The sequence below is a fragment of the Cavia porcellus genome, unplaced genomic scaffold (genome assembly GCF_034190915.1).
Source record: "Cavia porcellus strain 051 isolate PalLab524CR breed Dunkin Hartley unplaced genomic scaffold, mCavPor4.1 scaffold_1, whole genome shotgun sequence".
In the NCBI taxonomy this organism is placed as follows: Eukaryota; Metazoa; Chordata; class Mammalia; order Rodentia; family Caviidae; genus Cavia; species Cavia porcellus.
Window position 1 is genome coordinate 215,796,621 of NW_026947484.1, and position 17,587 is coordinate 215,814,207.

Here is a 17,587-nt window from a genome sequence, read left to right on the forward strand (position 1 = left end):
AGCCTGGTGTCCCCAGTGCGGAGAAAAGCATCCCACCCCGGGCAGCAGGGAGCAAGGGTGGCTGTGACCGCGGGAGAGTTAGAATTTCTGCAGCTCTGCACCCCCATTCCGGTATCAGACCCTCTACCACACCCCCATGTCAGATGCCCACTCTACCTTCCTCCAATTTCCCTAAAAATTCTACTTGGGGGAGAGAGGAAAAGCAGGTGGTAATCGCCCCCCACACCCTCACAAGGCCCCTCCCGCCCCAGACCACCTTGATAAGGCCCCTCCCAGAGCTGGAATCTAGCACCCGGAGATTCGGGAGGGCTCCAAAAGTCTTCACTCAGGCACGGTAAGGCGTGCAGCACAGCGCCCTCTAGGGCTCCGGCGGAGAGCGCAGTGTCCTGCCCCGGTCCCCACACGCCCCGGGCTCTGCGCGCCCTCCAGCCCGCGCCCGGGGTCCCCCGCCCGGCGCCCGCGCTCCTGCAGCGCTGCGCACCGCCGCTTCTCCGCCTGCCGGCGCAGCTCCCGGGCCGCGGGCTGCAACGGCGGGGCCTGCGCCGGAGAGGGCTACTGGCGCCGGGCTTCACCCCCGCTCGCCGCTGCACACCTTTGCTTCCATGCGCACCCCAGCCTCTGTGCATCCAGGTGAGAACACTGAGGCTTCCGTCCAGTGTCGACACCGCTACGCAAAAGGCTCGCGTTTCACATTTGAGCTCTCTCCGCCACATTTCTGAGTTTGTTTGCTGGACTAAGGATTGAACTCAAGACTTTCCGCACTGACCTACCACTCCAGCTCTATCTATGTTTTAATTTTGAGATAAGATTTCGCTAAATTGCAAAATTCCCCAGGTAGGACCCGACAGTTCCATCCTCCTGTCTCAGCCTCCTTGAGTGCTGAGATTACAGGCGTGTGCGCCCCTGCACCCCGCTTCCCGTTACAGTATTTCTTTGGGGCCTCGTCGGGGATTGCCTGGGGCGCAACTAGAAACTCTGGGAACAAACGGCTAGGACGGGTCTGGATCCCAATGGGGGGCAGACTCCCACCTCCAGCTCGGGTGCGGGGCGCCCCGGACGCTGGCGAGGTCGCCGCTCCCCGCCCTGCAGACCACTCGGCCCTGCTCCCCACCAGGGCGCCGAGGTCCTAGCGCTGGGGCTCAGACCTAAATTCCCGCCCGGGAGTGGTGGGCGTTGCTCCGCCCTTTGACCTCCGGGATGTTGATCGGCTAGAGCCCGCAGGCGCCGGGCAGAGCCTCACTCCTCCTACTGGGAGGACACTCGCGACCGCGAAGGCTGGGGGATCGCACCCAGAGGCGGCGGCCGGGCTTGAGGCATGGAGCGCCTCTTGCGCGTGAAAACCTGGGTGGAGGAGAACCGGGCCTCCTTCCAGCCACCGGTCTGCAACAAACTCATGTGAGTCCCCGGGACCCCCATATCCACCCGCTGTCCTCACCTCCTGCTCCTGTTCGAACACTTCGCCGCCCCGCTGCCCGAGAATCCTCTCACGGGGGAGCCTGCAAAAGGGCGATGCTGTTCTCCCCGCTCTAGGATTCAGGGATGGCGAGGACAGCTGTTCCGGGTTCCGCTTGGGTCTGTTCCTCTTTCTGGGGACTGTGGCCTTGACTCAGGCTGTGAGAGATGAGGTGGCACGGTGCACTTCTCCCAGGCCCAAGCACCTTTGCTGCACTTGGGGGAAACTCAAAAGTTGGAGAGCTGGCTTTCAGGGCCCGGAGTGCCAGCAGAACCTGGGTCTGGGGACAGCTGAATCCCTCACTCCAGCCCGGTTCAGGAAGCCACAAGCAAAGATGGAGTCCCAGCATCAGCTCTTTGGGGAACTTTGATTTATTTGTCTTCCCAGGGCCTCTTTGCAGGTGCAGATGTGTGTACTGGAGCATGAACACATACATTTACAATAGAACCCCACCACCACCTGTCCTCTCTCTCCCAAAGACCTCTGGGGCCCTCACCTCTGGTCTTCTCCCTCTCCAGACCCTCAGCTCCCACATCTAGGTCACTCCCCCAAATTACTGCAAGTCATCTCTGCCCAGATGGCTACCTTCACTGCCCCCAGACAGGCCACAGACTCCAAGTGTCATCAACTCATGTGATTCTCACAGGAGTCCTGGGAGGTGGGGCTTAATAAGTAACTTTCTCACACAGCCAGTGCAGGACAGGGTCTGAACTCAAGCCTATGCAACAGTTTGACTCCAAAGTCCAAGGACCCTCTTGGTCACCTGTCTGACACCACCATGGCTCACAGGCAACATTGCCCCAAAGCTGGGTCTATTCTAGCCCCTAGTGCCTGAGCATTTCCTGGGCATGAAAGAACCTCGGTCCTGTTAGCTAAGGGGCGCACCCCGGCCCCCAGTGTAACCTCATCCTAGCATAACATCTGTGAGGACCCTGCTTTTAAATGAGGTCACATTCTAGGACTTAGACACAAGAATGGGGCAGGAGTCAGCCTGTCACACCCCCGGGAGGGGAGCAGCTGTGGGAGTTCTGAGCAGAGGAGGGGCGTGATCTGGCTTATGTGTTCTGACTGGTGGGTTGAAATAATTGTGGCATGGACTTGCAAGGCCTTTCCATGTGCACCTAAATTATAGTTCAGTAAAGTTAATATAAGGAAAAAATTTCTGATTCTCCTAGGTACCCTGAGGCCAAGTCCATACTTGGGGCTGGTCTCAGCATGCGTCCTAGTCCAGCCTCCTCAAATCATTCCCAAGACCAACCCCACCACTAGGGCTGTGCACCTTTCAGCCTCGGCTCTGTCCTGAGCTGTCCTTCCCCCAGTGTCTCAGAGCATGTCTCCCCTGCACACAGCTTAAGATCCTGAAGCTCAGACGTGCAGGGGCCAGCTGCTTCCTGCCAGATAACCTCAACCATCTTTTTAAACTTCAGGGCATGAGAAATGTGTGTTTCTCCCCCAAAACAAGGCACTATGTCCCCACCCCTGGGCTGGAAAATAACTCACAGAAAAGGGCACTTGGCAGGACATGTAATCTAAGTGTGGGGGCTCAGGCCCCCAGCCCCTCACTGCCTTCCTACCTCATCTGTACTGGTAGCCTCTCTGCTGCAGAGATCTGGGTTCACAAATGGTTTCTATGCCTGTCTTTGGTGATGCTCCAGGCCCTAGGAAAGACCTGGCCCCACCTGCTGTTGTTGGGCCCTGTGCACACAACCCATGCTTAGCAACTCCAGCTCCTGCTCCTCCCCTGCCAGGGGGCTGGCTGTGTCCTGCTGGAGGAACAGCAGTATCTGTCCTGTAAAAGATGACACAACAGGAGACAGCAGAGATTTGGCTCCCTGTCAAGTTCCAAACAGCTGGCTGTGTGCACTGTGAGGCAGGGGGTGGACTCTGGCTCAGACTCTGTCACTCTCCAATTATGTGACCCCCTCTGAGCTTGTCAAAGTCAGCTGTAAACAAGAGGGCTACGTTAGGTGTCTTTATGTTAGCACACTTTAAATAGTGCTTCCCATATTCAAGACACTGTTCTGAGAGCCTCCAGATATGAGTTTACATAATTCACTTAAACTCTATGAGTTAAGTGCTATCTCTCCATTTTACAGATGAAGAAACTGAGGCCGGCAGTGTCAAGCAATATGCCTGAGGTTGGTGCCCAGCAGTCTGGCTGTAGCACCTGTACTTTTAAACACACACCACACTGCCTCAGTGCTATCTGGAGCCCCTGCTAGATGTCACAGTCTCCTGAGCTCCCCGAGGCAGGCCTCCCCAGCCAGTGGAGACTGGAGGGTCTCATAACCAGATGGCATGGAGGGTTCCACTAGCATTCCTGGAATTAGAGACCCTGAGCACAGCCCTGGGACCCAGGTAGAGAAGGCATGGACCCCCTGCCATGCTGCTCCCCACTGAGTCAGAGGATAGGGGGGCATACACAGTCCCAGACAGCTGGGGGTGAGGGTGAGGCCCTTCCCCCAAGGGTGCCAGGCCCCCTCCTGTCCCCTGTAGGCCCTGTGCCCCCTCCCTCCTCACTCCAGGACCTCCCTCGCCTCTTCCACTGCAGGCACCAGGAACAGCTCAAAATCATGTTCGTTGGTGGCCCCAACATCAGGAAGGACTATCACATCGAGGAGGGCGAGGAGGTAGGCCGTGGCTGCCTCTGCCCCAGCTTGGCCTGGGTGCCTGGGGAAGGAGACACTCACCTGTGGGCCGGAGACGAGGACAGGTGATTGCAGCTGGAGGAGGACAGCTAGAGTCACAGGGAAACTGCTGGGCGTGAACAGGGACACCTTTGGCAGCCTCCTCAAGGATGAGCCGGGGACCTTTGCAGGAGGAGCTCCAGGGCACAGCCCTGCTCCTGGGGTGACAGCTGTGGCTCTGGGGGCATCCACTCTGGGATACACAGGCAGGCTGTCCCTACTTCAGTGCTCCCCATCCTAACCTCTGTCACACAATTGGTCTCCAGAAGAGCTGCTAGCATTAGGGGACCATGGCCAAGTCACCTCTTCTGATGCCAGGAGCCAGGTTCTCTCCCGGTGAAGACAGGGTCAAAGTCCAGGAACACAAAGTGACAGTAGGCTGGGCCTAGCCCAGGCGGAGGGGATTCAGGGACCAGGAGGGGAGTAAGGAAGGGAACAAAGGGCGGAGTAGTGGGCCTGGGTTGAAGGCCCAGGGCTGAGGAAGTGGGCTAGGGCTGGGTGACCCCTCCTTACCTAGAGGGTGCCCGGGCAGGGACCGCACTGATCGCCCTTTCACACCTTGAATTTTGAACTCTGTTTTGCTACTACCTAACCAAAAACACATAGACAAAAATAAAATGGAAAGTTAGAAACAGCCCCCATAGGACAGACAGACAGGTTCCCAGCCAGTGGTCTCTAGGGGGAAAAACTCAGTATAGAGGCCCAAAGTTCAGCTCGGGCACCAGCCTCCCCCGCCACTGCTGGCATCTCCCTACAGCGTAGGATGGCAGTGAACCCTGGAGAATCACTCGGGCAGTGTTTTCTCACACTGTTCCCTGGCATGTGCCAGCACAGGGGCAGAGAAACTGTGGGCTCCCGGCTCTGCACTGCCCCTTGGGCCTTGTCCCTCTGTGGGCACCTGCTCGCAGCCACGCCTCCCCGGGGACCACTTGCCTCTGTGGAAGTGACAGAGAGGAGAGGGAAGAGGCCTGGTGTGGTGGGCAAGGCATGGCTGGCCTTTCCACTTGCCTTGGGCAGCCTCACCCTGGTGGCTGTGGTGGCCCTGATGTCACCTCCACGACTCCCCACCTCCTTCCCTTCTGGCTTCTAACCATCTGCCCCCCACCCCTCTCCTGGGCTGTCCTTGCTGCTGGCAGGTAGGTGTCCACCGAGGCCCCGAAGGCAGGCAGATGGAGAGGAGGTGAGTCCTGGGTGGCAGCTTAGTGAGGAGCAGGCCGGGCTGTGCAAATGTCCTTGCTCTGGAAGGACACTCAGGTGACCCGGAGCCTGGCTGGGTGTGGCTTTGTGATGGCGTGGTCCTCCCCAGCAGACAGGCAGAGTACCATACATGCCACAGGTCCCGGGTGGGTGGGGAGGCCTCAGAGCTGGATAGAGTCTTCTCTAGCCCTGCTGTCTTCACCCAACTAGAATCTGAGAAGTTGCTTAGATCTGGGTTCAAATCACACCTCTTACTGACTGAGCCAGATTTTCCTCCTTGCTGAGTGTAGCCTCTGTGACAGCCTTCCCAGGGCCCTGGCTCCTTTCCCCGGAGGAACCCCAGCGCCACCACCCACTGCTCTGAGCCCTCTGAGCCCACTGAGCCCATGCCTTGTTTGGGGGCAGACGAATCACTTACTAACCATGCCATCCTGGACAGGTGGAGTTGTGTGCTTCTCTGAACCTTTCCTAGCCTCACAGGGGACCATGCTGGATGGGGGACTCAGTGTGCTCAGCAGGCTTTGGTCCATCCAGTCTCACTCCCTCTCCATCCGCCTGCCGCAGAGCCTTCCCAGGCCCTGAAGCCAGACACTAGCTTCTATCAGCCGGAGCGGTACCCCTAACCTTCCAGCTCTCCGCAGACCTCTCAATGTTGTTTAATTCCTTATGCACTGCCCACAGCGCTGCCATCAGTGACCTGTCTTCTGCTCCAGAACAGGACTGCCCCCATCACCTGGAAGGCCTCTGGCAGGGACAAGATAGGACAATTCCGATGCCTCCTCATGTTTTTGTTCCACGATACTAATACCCTGCAGCCTGTCTGGAGAGGCTTTGAATCTGGCCCAGACATCCCTGCAGACTCCTGCCTTCTCCAGAAGTCTGGGACCTCTGTTTCCCTCCTCTTGAGACACACACACACACACACACACACACACACACACACAGAGGTCTCCTCAGTTTGGGCAGGAGGATGGGTATATTCAGTGGTTCCCTCTAGGGGAACATGTAGGGGTTTTTTTTCTTGCCATTTTTGTAATAATGAAAGTATTTTTCATTCTAGGAAACATGAGTAATACAGAAAGAAAAATGCTTACCTCATTCAAAACCTCACCCGTCAGGCAGAGCCCGCTGGAGCTCAGTGCCTGAGCTAGGCATAGAGCCTCCCCAGTCTCATGATAACATTTTCCATTTTTATTGTTAGTTTTTCAGAAGCTCCATCTTTGTTTTGTTTTGGTGGTGCTGGCATTGAGCCTGGGGACTTCACACTGAACTACATCCCAGGCCCTTTTTAAAAAATATTTTAGGCAGTCTCACTAAGTCACTAAATTGTCAAGGTTGAACTCGAGCTTGTGATCCTCCTGCATCAGCCTCTCAGGCTGCTGGGATTACAGGCGTGTGCCACCATGTCTGGCAAAAGCGAAGTTTTCAATGGCTGCATAGAGTTTCGTATTTTGACTCTCCCATCAAATATTGACATTTTCCTTATTGTCATCAGTTTTAATATTTTGACCTTTTTTTTTTCAATTCCTGCCCTCCTTCATGTTGACAGCTAGAGTGCTTATCCTGTGATGCCGAGTACCTTCATGTACAGATTCCCGGGCAGGTTTCACAGCATCTCGTTGTTAGTAGATTCTGTCATGTTGTAGGTGAGGAAGCTGAGGCACAGGAAAGCTAACTGAGCTGGCCAAGGGCACACAGTGGCCTGGCAGAGCTGAGGGCAGGTTGTCTGGCCCTGGAGTGTATACTTGTAACCGTGAGCTGTGGTCACACAAATGAGTGTGCCCAGCACCAGGGGGCGCTCTTCTCAATGGCTAGGGCCGCATGCTGGAGAAGGAAGCCCAGAGTGGCTACAGGTGTGAACTGGGTGGGGGGTTTGCTTTGCACCTTGCTTTGCAAGGTTGTTCTTCTCTACTTCCTTGTGCTCCCTGCATTTCCCTGCGATGTTGTGAATAGACCCTTTACCTCTTCTAATTCCTCACATGATAATGATAATAATAATTACTATTAAAATCCCTTCAACCATTTGATTGCAGCTTTTAACGCCTGTGTAACGTATAGCCTGGAGAGGGAAAGCTGGTCTGTTTCCTCCCTCTCTCCCTCCTCCTCCTGCTTCGTGGGAGAGCTCATTAGTACATGAAGAGGGATCACGGGACTTAGGGGGGAAGAGGATAAACGTGGTAGGAGCCCCCCGCAGGGAGCATACCCCCCACCCCACCCTGGGCTGACCTCCACAGTCCACCTCGCTGGGCACCTCAAGGGCCGCACACGGGCTCCCATCCCAGCTGCCGATCCACAATGAAGCCGCCCTTGGCCTTGACTGAGCTGCTTTACCCTCTGGGCCTCAGGCTTTTTTTTTCCCTGTAGAATTGGCTACCCTTGGAGACAGTTGTGAAGTTGTTTTTTTTGTTTATCAGTACTGAAAATTAAACTGAACTACAACCCCAGCCCTTTTTAAAAAATTTTTTTATTTGAAAGAGAGTCTTAAAAAGTCACTAAAGTGCCTGGGTGTGGTTTGAATCTGGAATCCTCTTGCCTCAGTCTTGCAGGGTGCTGGGATTCTAGGCATGTGCCACCACATCTGCCTATAAAGGTTTCTGACAACATACAGGGAAGCCCTGGGAACAGCCGCTGACCCACAGCATGCGGGAATTCTGTATGCTGGTGTTCTCCAGCGAGCCCAGTCTCAGTCCCCTGCCACATGCCCTGAACCTGCTGTGGCATTCTGGGTATTTTCATCACTACTCTGCTTGTTTGAGACATGGTCCCTGTGTGACTCCAGCCCTCCTGTGTGTGGCCTGGGTCAGGGAAGTAAGGCCCTCAAAGGAGCAGAGACGGATCTTCGAGAAGTTTCTCGGGTTCAGGGGAACCCGGGGCAGAGGGAGAGGGAGGGTCCCAGGCTCTCTGCTGTTCCACAGGTGTTTTACCAGCTGGAAGGGGACATGGTTCTCCGAATCCTGGAGCAAGAGAAGCACCGGGATGTGGTCATTCGGCAGGGGGAGGTGAGGTGGACCTGTCCCACTACCCTGCTACCACCCCTTGACCAAGGCCCTGACCCACTCTTTCCCTCTCCTGCACACCTACCTGCCCCACCCTGGCCTCAGCACAGTGTGGCATTCCCTGCAGGGGAAGGGGCTGGCCAAGAGCAGGCCCAAAGTGGGCGGGCATGGCCCCTGGTGCCCGTGGGTCAGCTGGGATGCCCGGATGCTGCAGGCTTCGAGGTCCCTGTAAGAGACCACAGCCCTGTGGGTCCCTGCTCTCACCCTGCAGATATTTCTGCTGCCCGCCAGGGTGCCTCACTCCCCGCAGAGGTTTGCCAACACCATGGGGCTGGTGATCGAGCGGACGCGGCTGGAGACAGAGCTGGATGGGCTCAGGTAGCTTCTCCTGGCCCTGGAGTTGGAGGGTGGACAGAGGGTTGCAGCTCCAAACCACAGCAGAGAGAATCCTACAGGGACTCAAGTACTCCCTGGCCATGGAGAGAGGAAGGCTTGGAGACAGGGTGCTGTGGGGAGCCTGCACATGCAGGTTTGCTGGCTGACAGGGCAGGGTGGAGTGGGGGTACGAGGAGGTGTTCCTGTGACCCCCTGGGAGCTGTTATAGACCAGATTCAGAATCTGCGCTTTCTCATGAGGTCTGCTGCTCCCCACGCCCTCAGGGCCAGGGCTCAGTTCCACCAGTTCTCTGGTTGTGTCTCTGCCCCAGACATCGGGGCAGAGACACTTGCTGTGGGCCAGAAGCTTTGTGTGTATTTATCCACTGAGTGCTCAGGGTAGGTACTGCTATCGTCTGTACCTTACCGGAGAAGAAGCTGCGCACTGGGAGATGAATTTGCTAGAGCAGAGCTTGCTACCCTAGCTCCTCAGCTTAGAGAATCACGAAGTTGGGGCGAGCCAGCAGACCCAGCACCATGAAGGGGAAGCACTTTACAACCGAGCTTGTTCATTTTTTAAAAAATGAAGATTTAAAAATGTAACAGAAGGGGCTGGGGATTTAGCTCAGCGGCATAAGCGCCCACCTTGCAAGCAGGCAGTCGTGAGTTCGATCCCTGGTACCGATAAAAACGAAAAAAAGACAAATAAAATAAATTAAAATGAACAATCTCATGCACACTCACTTTCAAAGTCTGGAAAAGCACAGAAATGTAAAATGAACAAAATTAAAATTACTTACTATAAAAAAGGTATGTGAATTATATTTCAAGAACAAAAAAGGGAAAACAAAAGAACACTAAAGTAACCCTAAAGAAGCACTTAGACTTCCCTTGTGGTTTTTTCTATGCATATCTGTACCTTGACCACACTGCAGCCTTGTTATATACATTGGTGTGAGTTTTGTGCATTAACTTTAAAAACTCCTGAATATTTCTTATGTTATTTTAAAAACAAAATGTTGCTGAGTTTATAATTCAGGGTACTTGGGAGGCTGAGGCAGGAAGTTTACAAATTCAAGGCCAGCTTGGGCAACTTATGGAGACCTTGTCTCAAAAAGGGCTGCTGACGTAGCTGAGTGTTCCCGAGGTTCAGTCCCCAGAACCACCAAAAAATAAAATCACCCCACAGTGTTAATGGCTGCATAATAATCTACTGCATTATTCTGTTATGGTCTCTTACAGAGACAGATACTAGGCCGTAAAGTTTTAGAGGAATTTCTCCAAGCCCAGGGGCTTTAGAGAGACAGCCTCCACTGATGTGAAGACAGTGTCCCCAATAACATTTTATAGCAAATTCAATAATGGATTTATCTGGCTGCTTTGACCTTTAATAAAATCCAGGACTCAACATTAAAATACAACTCCAACAGCAATTCCAGGAGGACACTGCAGTCCGATTATGCAGCCTGCTAGTAGCTAGGTCCGTCATAACGGAATTTAGGGTGCCAGCTGGGACCCCATGTGGCTCCTCAGGACTGCTTATCTTTCATGAGGGCTGAAAAGCAGATAGAACTGGCCGGTGGCAGTGGGGCCTTGGGACTCGGTTAACTGATGCTCCTGACACCTGCCAGGCTTAGGCTCCTCAGGCCAGGGGAGGAGGGCACTGCCCTGGTACGGCTCGGGTGACCTATTGAAGGCAGTGTGCGTGCACACGGGCCGCCTTTCAAAGGGGCCCAGAGCTCTGCTATGGTTCTCAAGGGCAGCCATGACCTGAGAGAAGACACTCTCATTGGGGACATCTCCACATGCCGGCTGCTGGAACTTGTTACTCTGACTAAAAGCAGCCAGCCACCAACCCTGGATTCAAACTCGACCTCAGCCTTCTCTTTGGGAAAAATACTTGTGGCTCAGATGCTCTTTAAACCCTGAAGATTGTCATCAGTTGGGCCTGCTTTGGTTGTGTAATCCCTGCCAAGGCACCCAGTGTCCCTGGGTCCCAGAGTTCTCTCGGCTCTCTAAAGGGGCATAAGTGAGCTTTGCAAAAGCAAGGGTTAGGTGTATGGGAAAATCAGCCCCTGGACTGCACCTGCAGAGGTAACACAGGCACGAGACTCCTCTGTGCCAGGGCTCAGACACCCACAAGCAGAGCCAGAGCTGAGTGGGGCTGTATTGAAGCCCCTAGATGGGGCTCTGTTATCTTAGTTACTTCTCTCATTGCTGAGACAAAATACCCCACACCCAAGTTTGAAGGAGGAAAGGTCCAGGTTGTAGAGGTTTCAGTTCATAGTCAGCTGGCTCCCAGATAGCTGGCATGGCAGGGGAGCATGGCAGAGGAGATCCATGGCAAAGCGGGGCATGCGGAAGGCAGCAAAGAAGCAAACAGCATCCGTCTCCCACTCTCTGTCCCTTACATTCCATCCCAGCTACCTGCCCTAGCACTCGCCTGCAGGGCGGGCCATCACAGCAGCACCCCAGCATCACACACGCTAGAACAAGGCACCGCCAAGGAGCTCCACCGAGGACTGCATGAGGCCCGGGGGAACGTCTAGATTCAAGTGGTAACCTCTGCTTTGGCAGGTACTATGTGGGGGACACCGTGGACGTCCTGTATGAGAAGTGGTTCCACTGCAAGGACCTTGGCACACAGTTGGCCCCCATCATCCAAGAGTAAGCCCTGGCATGCGCCTTCCCCTCACTTGCCCTGGGGTCTGCAACAGCACCGTTGGAGCTGCAAACTGGGGAGAAGTCTCCCCTCTTGGGATGGGGTACAGAGGGGCTCCCATAGTGCTGGGAGGGAAAGGTTGGTGAGGACGGAAGTCCCAACACTGGTCTGTCCCTGCAGGTTCTTCCGCTCAGAGCAGTACAGAACAGGAAAGCCCATCCCTGGTGAGACCATGGCAGCCCCCATTCCCCTACACACAAGATGGGTCTATGTTGAGCCCCAAGAGGAGTCTCTTAGAGTACTCCACCTAGTACCCAGGGTACTAAGACAACACCAGGCGTACCTCATATGGCTGCTTGATCATAGACCTGGGTGTTAAATGTTGGGTTCCTGGAATCTGTGGGGCTGGGCAGGCCCACTGACCTAGCTGTGCACTGCGCAGACCAGCTGCTCAAGAAGCCACCGTTCCCTCTGAACACACGCTCCGTCATGGAGCCCATGTCCCTGAAGGCCTGGCTGGATGGTCACCGCAAGGAGCTGCAGGCGGGCACATCTCTCAACCTGTTTGGTGACACCTATGAGACCCAGGTAAACAGCCCTGGGTTTCTGGGAACCCAGTCTCAAACCCTGGCTGGGAGAGAAGTCAGGGAAGGTTACCTGAGGAGGTGACACACACGTAGTATTTTAAAGATTGTGTAAGAATTTGCAAAAAGAAAAAAGGGAGGTGGCGAGAGCATTGTAGGTTAGAGAGAAGCATGAAGATTTAGAGGTGTGGAGGTTGGGTCAGCCTCCTGCAAGCTGCTGGGATCTGTAAGAGCCGGGGTGGGAGGGAGGCTGCGAACTGGATTGCTGACTGTGGAGTGCCCGCAGGCAGGCCCAGGCCTTGGGGATCCGCCGAGCTGTGCAAGGTGGGAGACCTCATCCGAGAGACAGTGGGCTTCCCCAGTGATGAGGAAAGAGGCCCGAGTGTGTGGCCGCATCATGGGACCAATCAGGAGGCAGGGTGTGCAGGGAGCCCTGGGGTTCACTGCGCCTTTGTTTGCCCCCCTGCAATCTGTGCAGTTGGAATTAATCACCCCAGGAGGGATGCTCGCTGGACACAGGCCTGCCGTGCCTCTGGGGCCCAGGGGCCCTTGCACCACAAACCCTCCCTAACTGTCACAACCACAGCCACCTGGCACTCTGCTGCTCCTACCGCACGCTTCCACTCCCTGCCGTCAGGAACCCTGAGTCCTGCAGGTCAGGGAGGCCACAGGCTCACCCTCCTCCTCCCTCCTCCCTATGCCCAAGGAAGGGAGGGAGGTGAGCTGAGGAGTGTGTGGCCCTGTGTACCTAGGAGGCACCATGAGAGGGGCCTCCGGCACATGCGCGTGTGAGGGGCCAGCACACAGGGCACCCTCCTTCCTGGCTCTCAGTCTCTGCTCCTGGTGGTGTCCACCTCACCAGCCTGCTGACTGGTGGCCAGCCAGGGTCAGAGGCATCGACTGTGTGGGGCAGGAAACACCAGAAAAGTCTGTTTCTCTTCCATCAGGTAGTCGCGCACGGACGAGGCAGCAGCAAAGGTCCAGGAGAGGACGTGGACGTGTGGCTGTGGCAGCTGGCACGTGGGACCTGGGATGGGGTGGCACCACCTCCCATCCACAGGGATTGGGCTGCGACTCCCGTAGCCTGCCCTGCAGGACAGACCTGGGACATCCAGACAGGTGTTGGGGCTGGACAGCTGTTAAATTCTGCTGCTTTTCTTTCACAGGAGGGTTCGTCAGTGGTGATGATGGGGGGCCAGCACCTGAGCCTGGCCCCTGATGACAGCGTCCTGGTGCCAGCTGGGACCTCGTGAGTGGGCAGAGGGGACTTTCCCCTACATTCATGACCACCCCCTTTCCTTGGGGTCATCATAGTCTGGCCTCGCCTATGCCCTGTCCACTTGTGTCCCCACAGGTACCTGTGGGAGCGAGCACAAGACTCTGTGGCCCTGTCTGTGACTCAGGATCCTGCCCGCAAGAAGCCACTGGGGTGACCCTCTCGCTGGGGGTCCAGAGCAGCCTCGGTGCTGTCGTGGGAGCCGTGCTGCCAAACAGCCCTCCTGGTCTCCGCTGCTGTTCCATGTTTGGCTGCTGAGGACCTGTGTGGCCCTGCCAGGTCCCGACCTCATGTCCCTCACCCTCCTGCCACTCTCAGCCAGGATGCCAGGCTCCTGGGACACTAGAGGCCCCCTTTCTCTTACCAGCCATCAGCCCCTCAGGCTTGGCCAGGTGGTGTGGTGCCCCACCCTCTGTCCCTGCAGCCCACTTGCTGCCACCAGGGAGACCCTCGATAAGGGCTCCTGGTGAGGCAAGAGGATTGCAAGTTTGGTTGAGCCTGGGCAATTTAGCAAGATCCTGTCTCAAAATAAAAAAAGAATAAGGCAGCGGGTGGGTGCTGGTCAGGGCAGAGGGCCTGGGTTCAATTTCCAGTATCACACACAAAAATCCTAATAAAATAACAAAGAATGAGAGCCGGTGGGTCACACACAAAGGCCGTCCTGGGCATCTGACCCCTTGTGTTCCCCAGTGATTGTGCTGCATCTGGGATGCTACAGCATCACGTGACTGCAGATATTTGTTGATTGGTTGGTTGGTTGATCTAACATAATTTTTTAAAAAAGCTTCTGTTGAGTTTCCTTCCGAACAACAGAAGTGATTTGTGCTACTGTAGAAAACACAGGAAGGTTACAATACAAATACCTGCCCAATGTGCAGCGCCATTAATATGGTTTGGGGCAAGGGCCTGCAAGCGGTGGTGATGGTCCAGGCTCGCCCTGGGACTTCAGTGACAGGCTGGGAAAGGTCACCTAGCAATGCGGAAGCTGGGCCTGGGTAGAACAGCTGGAGGCCAGAGCTTCCTCTACAAAAAAGAACCTGAGCCCTGTCTCTGTGACCCCAGCCTGATGGCTCACAGCTTTGATGACAGCGTAGGGGTCTGACTTTGCTGAAGGTACTTCTGGCCTTGGACGGGGCACCTTCCTCACCTCTGTACTCCAAGGCTTTCCTCTCCTGAAAGTTGAGAAGGGACATCTCTGGCCTCCTCCAAATGCCCATGCAGCCAGGACAGAGGCCTGGTGCACCGAGGCTGTGGCAGTGTGTGGTGCTGCCGTGCACAGAGAGGAAGGAGAACCCAGATGTCCTGGGGAAAAGGTCACAGACGAGCAGCCTGGAGAAAAGTGTGGGCTTTGCACCGATGGTGGGCCTGATCCAAAACAGGAAGGCACGGAAAATACGCCTTCTCTTTTTCTGAACCGCAGCTCCATGCCCCGGCATCCCCTGGTAGTTGTTATATAAATGACCTCACATTCTCCTCAATCTCTCCAAGAAGATGACAGCACCAGATTTTATGACGATGCTCAGCGAGGCATGGAAGCCTCTGCTTCCCCTGTGGTCACAGCCTCTTTGCCTTTGGCCTTGGTCAGATGGAAGTTGGGGGTACGAGTGAAGCCCAGAGGATCCTGGGAGGGTGCAGGGTTCACACTGCCTGAAATCCCGAGGCTGAGGGCAGGAGGTGTAGGACCCTGGAGACTTTGAACCACCAGAGCCCAGTTTTTCAGGAGCCAGAGACCTCATCACCACTGGCCCAGCTGTAAGCTCCAAAGAACACCTGGGGGGGGGGGGCACTTGTACCTTGTACTTCAGAGCCCACCTCCCGTTCTCCACCCTGCAGTGAATGCTGGTGGGGCTGCCAGGGTGGCTCCTGGGAAGAAGCCTCTGGGATCCAGTGCTGTGACAGTGGAAACTTGGCAGGGGAGCCTTCTGCCTGAGGGAACTTTATTATGTACACAGACTTGGAACCATCACAGACTTGGGAGCATCGGGGATCTGGGAGCAATGGAAAGTTGGACTGCAGTAGGCCCGGGACACACCGTAGGCTCGGGACACACAGCAGGCAGACAGAGCTAAGCAGCCCTCGTAGCTGGAGTCAGGAGCAGGATGGTGGGTCTTGCTTGGCTTCTCATCTCCTCCTCCCAGGACAGTGCACTGCTGCCTCCAGAGTCCTGGCAGCCAGCACTGGCGGGGCAGGAGATGCCACTCAGCCCCTACCTATAAAATAGGTGCATGTGACCCTGAGAGCCCAGGGTGCTAGGACCAGCTCCCACCTTCAGGAAGTTAACATCTGGGCTGTGAATACTCTCCGCACCTCATCCCTGCGAGGCTTTCACCTCACCCCTGCTGAGCCTGCTTTCCCCCTGCCAGGGATGTGATGGCCAGACTGGCTCAGAGCCCCCGTGTGAGGCCACTCAGTGCCCGGCATGGAGGGAGGGCTGCAGGGTCAACACTGGATCTCCCTCCACAGTGAAAACCAGGGTGTTGAGCCGCTGTGGTGGCTGGTGATGGGACACTCATCTCATCTTTCCCTCAACACTCACACAGGGCTAGGACTCCAGGATCTCTCAGGTCCCTGGCCCTAGCAGCCTGTGGAATTTTCCAGCCTGAGCTCCCGCTCCCCCTCTTCCTCTCTCCCTCACTTTCACCACTGTGCTGGGGCTTCAGAAGAGGCCTGCTCCCCACTGCTTCCCCACCCACCACCTCCTAGCCTGATGAGGAACAGTGTGGCACTTTACCTTCTGTGTCCCCACCCGGCCCAGGACCTCCACCATAGCGTGCCTGATAAGCCTGGTCCAGGCTGCGTTTCTCCTCACCAGCCTGTCCCCTCGTGGGAACTAGCATTTCCTCTGAAAAACTGACACTTTGAGGCCACTGCCTGTGACATTGGCCTGTTCACAATTTCCCCAGCCACTCTGTGGCTTTAGGTCAGTGTGCTCAGCAGCTTCCTGCAGGTGGAGTACTGATCGGGCTTCAGTGAGCACAGCTCACTCGGGTCAGGCCATCTGGGGCTGGATGGTTGATCTTGATTGTCAGCTTGATGGACTGAGACCCCTGGAGAGGCCCTGAGACTACTAACCTTATCGGGGCTAACCTGTCAAAGTGCTCATCACTGAATGGGTTACGAGGCAGTGGGGCCAGGTGGAGGAAGTGGGCCACTGCAATGTGACCTTGGAGGTGTCACTTTCCCCAGGCCCTTCCTCGCTCATGCTGCTTCCTGGCTGCCATGGAGGTGAGCAACTTTCCTTTGCCACATCTGTCTGCCGAGATGTCTCTGCTTCAACACGCCTAAAGCAATAGAACCAGCAGACCAGGGACTAGAATGCTTGCAGCGTGAGCCAGAATCAACCTTTCTTCCTTGAAGTTGTTAATGTCTGGCACTTTGTCACAGCGACAGAAGACTGACACAGGACAATCTGCTCCCCAACACCGATTCCAGTCTCTCAAGTCTGTTACAGGAAGGGCACGAAACCTCAGGCTCGCTCCCAGGTGTCAGGCACTGCATACGCTGCAGCTGAGTGCCACCGGTCCCCATGCCCTTGGTCATTGTGAGCATCACATTGTGACTGGGTCGCTGGTCAGCCAGATGGGCAGTCCACAGAGGGCTGTGGGCACGCTGGCCATGCCGGTGACCATCTGTGCTGTCTGCTTCTCACCTGGCACCATCTTGGCATGGGTCTGTGGCCCTCTTCTGGCTGTACTCTGGTGGCACCCTAGTTACTGCCCTTGTGCAGCTCCCTGCCTCCACTTATCCCAGTGTGATCCTGGGCCCTGGGTTATGCTGCTTCCCAGGCCTGTACCCTCCACCAGAGCTGGACCTGCTGTGCCTCATGAGGGGCTGCAAGGCCCAGTGAGCTGTGTACCACAAGCTACAAAGGAGGTGCCTGCCAGGACTGAGGGACTGCTGCAGGGGGCAGTGCCACAGGGGTAAGTCCTGGCCTGGAGGAACGAGGTCACTCTGTGCACTACTGCCTCAGCCAGCTGGACACATCTGCAGGCCAGGAGCCAGGCAAGGCAAGGCTGGGCCCAGGTGGGTGGATGGGCATTTTCAAAAGCGATTCCTAGTTGCATGCTGCAAGGAAGCTGATCTGAAAACCCAAGTGTACCTTTTGACCTTGTCTGATCAAGCATCTGTGATAGATACCCTACTGGGTTAACAATGCCTTCCCTGTTTTAAAAAAGCTTTTCGAGAAGTGATAGGTTATCATTTACATAAAATTTAATACACAAGCATGTTCTAGTTGATTACGGGCTCATACATATGCATCGGTAGTATAAAGATAATGAACTGGAGGGGTAAACCAAGACAGGAGCCAATAGGAGGGACACACAGGTGACTAACACCACATCTGAAATTACCTGTGT

The 17,587-nt window shown here is 55.6% G+C and overlaps 1 protein-coding gene and 1 long non-coding RNA gene across 3 annotated transcripts in view; one reads left to right on the plus strand and one right to left on the minus strand.

Annotated features, from left to right (window-relative positions):
* LOC106028337 (uncharacterized) overlaps positions 1-4,720 on the minus strand; it is a 37,625-nt gene extending 32,905 nt beyond the window's left edge. Inside the window, exons 1-2 of one of the 2 annotated variants that reach the window (XR_010040525.1) lie at positions 4,144-4,720; positions 1,436-1,868 (exon numbers count right to left, since the gene is read on the minus strand). This is a non-coding gene — a long non-coding RNA (uncharacterized LOC106028337). Of the gene's footprint in view, positions 1-1,435; positions 2,241-4,143 lie in introns of those variants that run through there. The other variant, XR_001201937.2, reaches the window with a different exon arrangement.
* Haao (3-hydroxyanthranilate 3,4-dioxygenase) lies at positions 1,191-13,863 on the plus strand. Its single transcript, XM_003473053.4, has 10 exons — positions 1,191-1,395; positions 4,005-4,083; positions 8,253-8,336; positions 8,605-8,711; positions 11,285-11,374; positions 11,550-11,593; positions 11,812-11,957; positions 12,901-12,969; positions 13,120-13,202; positions 13,308-13,863. The coding sequence occupies exons 1-10, from the start codon at positions 1,316-1,318 to the stop codon at positions 13,384-13,386; spliced, it is 861 nt and encodes a 286-aa protein (XP_003473101.1). The 5' UTR covers positions 1,191-1,315; the 3' UTR covers positions 13,387-13,863.
* Positions 13,864-17,587: the final 3,724 nt, after the last annotated feature.

Excerpts from the sequence above, each read along its gene's own strand:
- Haao (XM_003473053.4), top strand. The coding sequence starts at position 1,316 with ATGGAGCGCCTCTTGCGCGTGAAAACCTGGGTGGAGGAGAACCGGGCC. Across the intron at positions 4,084-8,252 it reads ACATCGAGGAGGGCGAGGAG|GTGTTTTACCAGCTGGAAGG; the intron begins GTAGGCCGTGGC and ends GCTGTTCCACAG. Across the intron at positions 13,203-13,307 it reads CTGGTGCCAGCTGGGACCTC|GTACCTGTGGGAGCGAGCAC; the intron begins GTGAGTGGGCAG and ends GTGTCCCCACAG.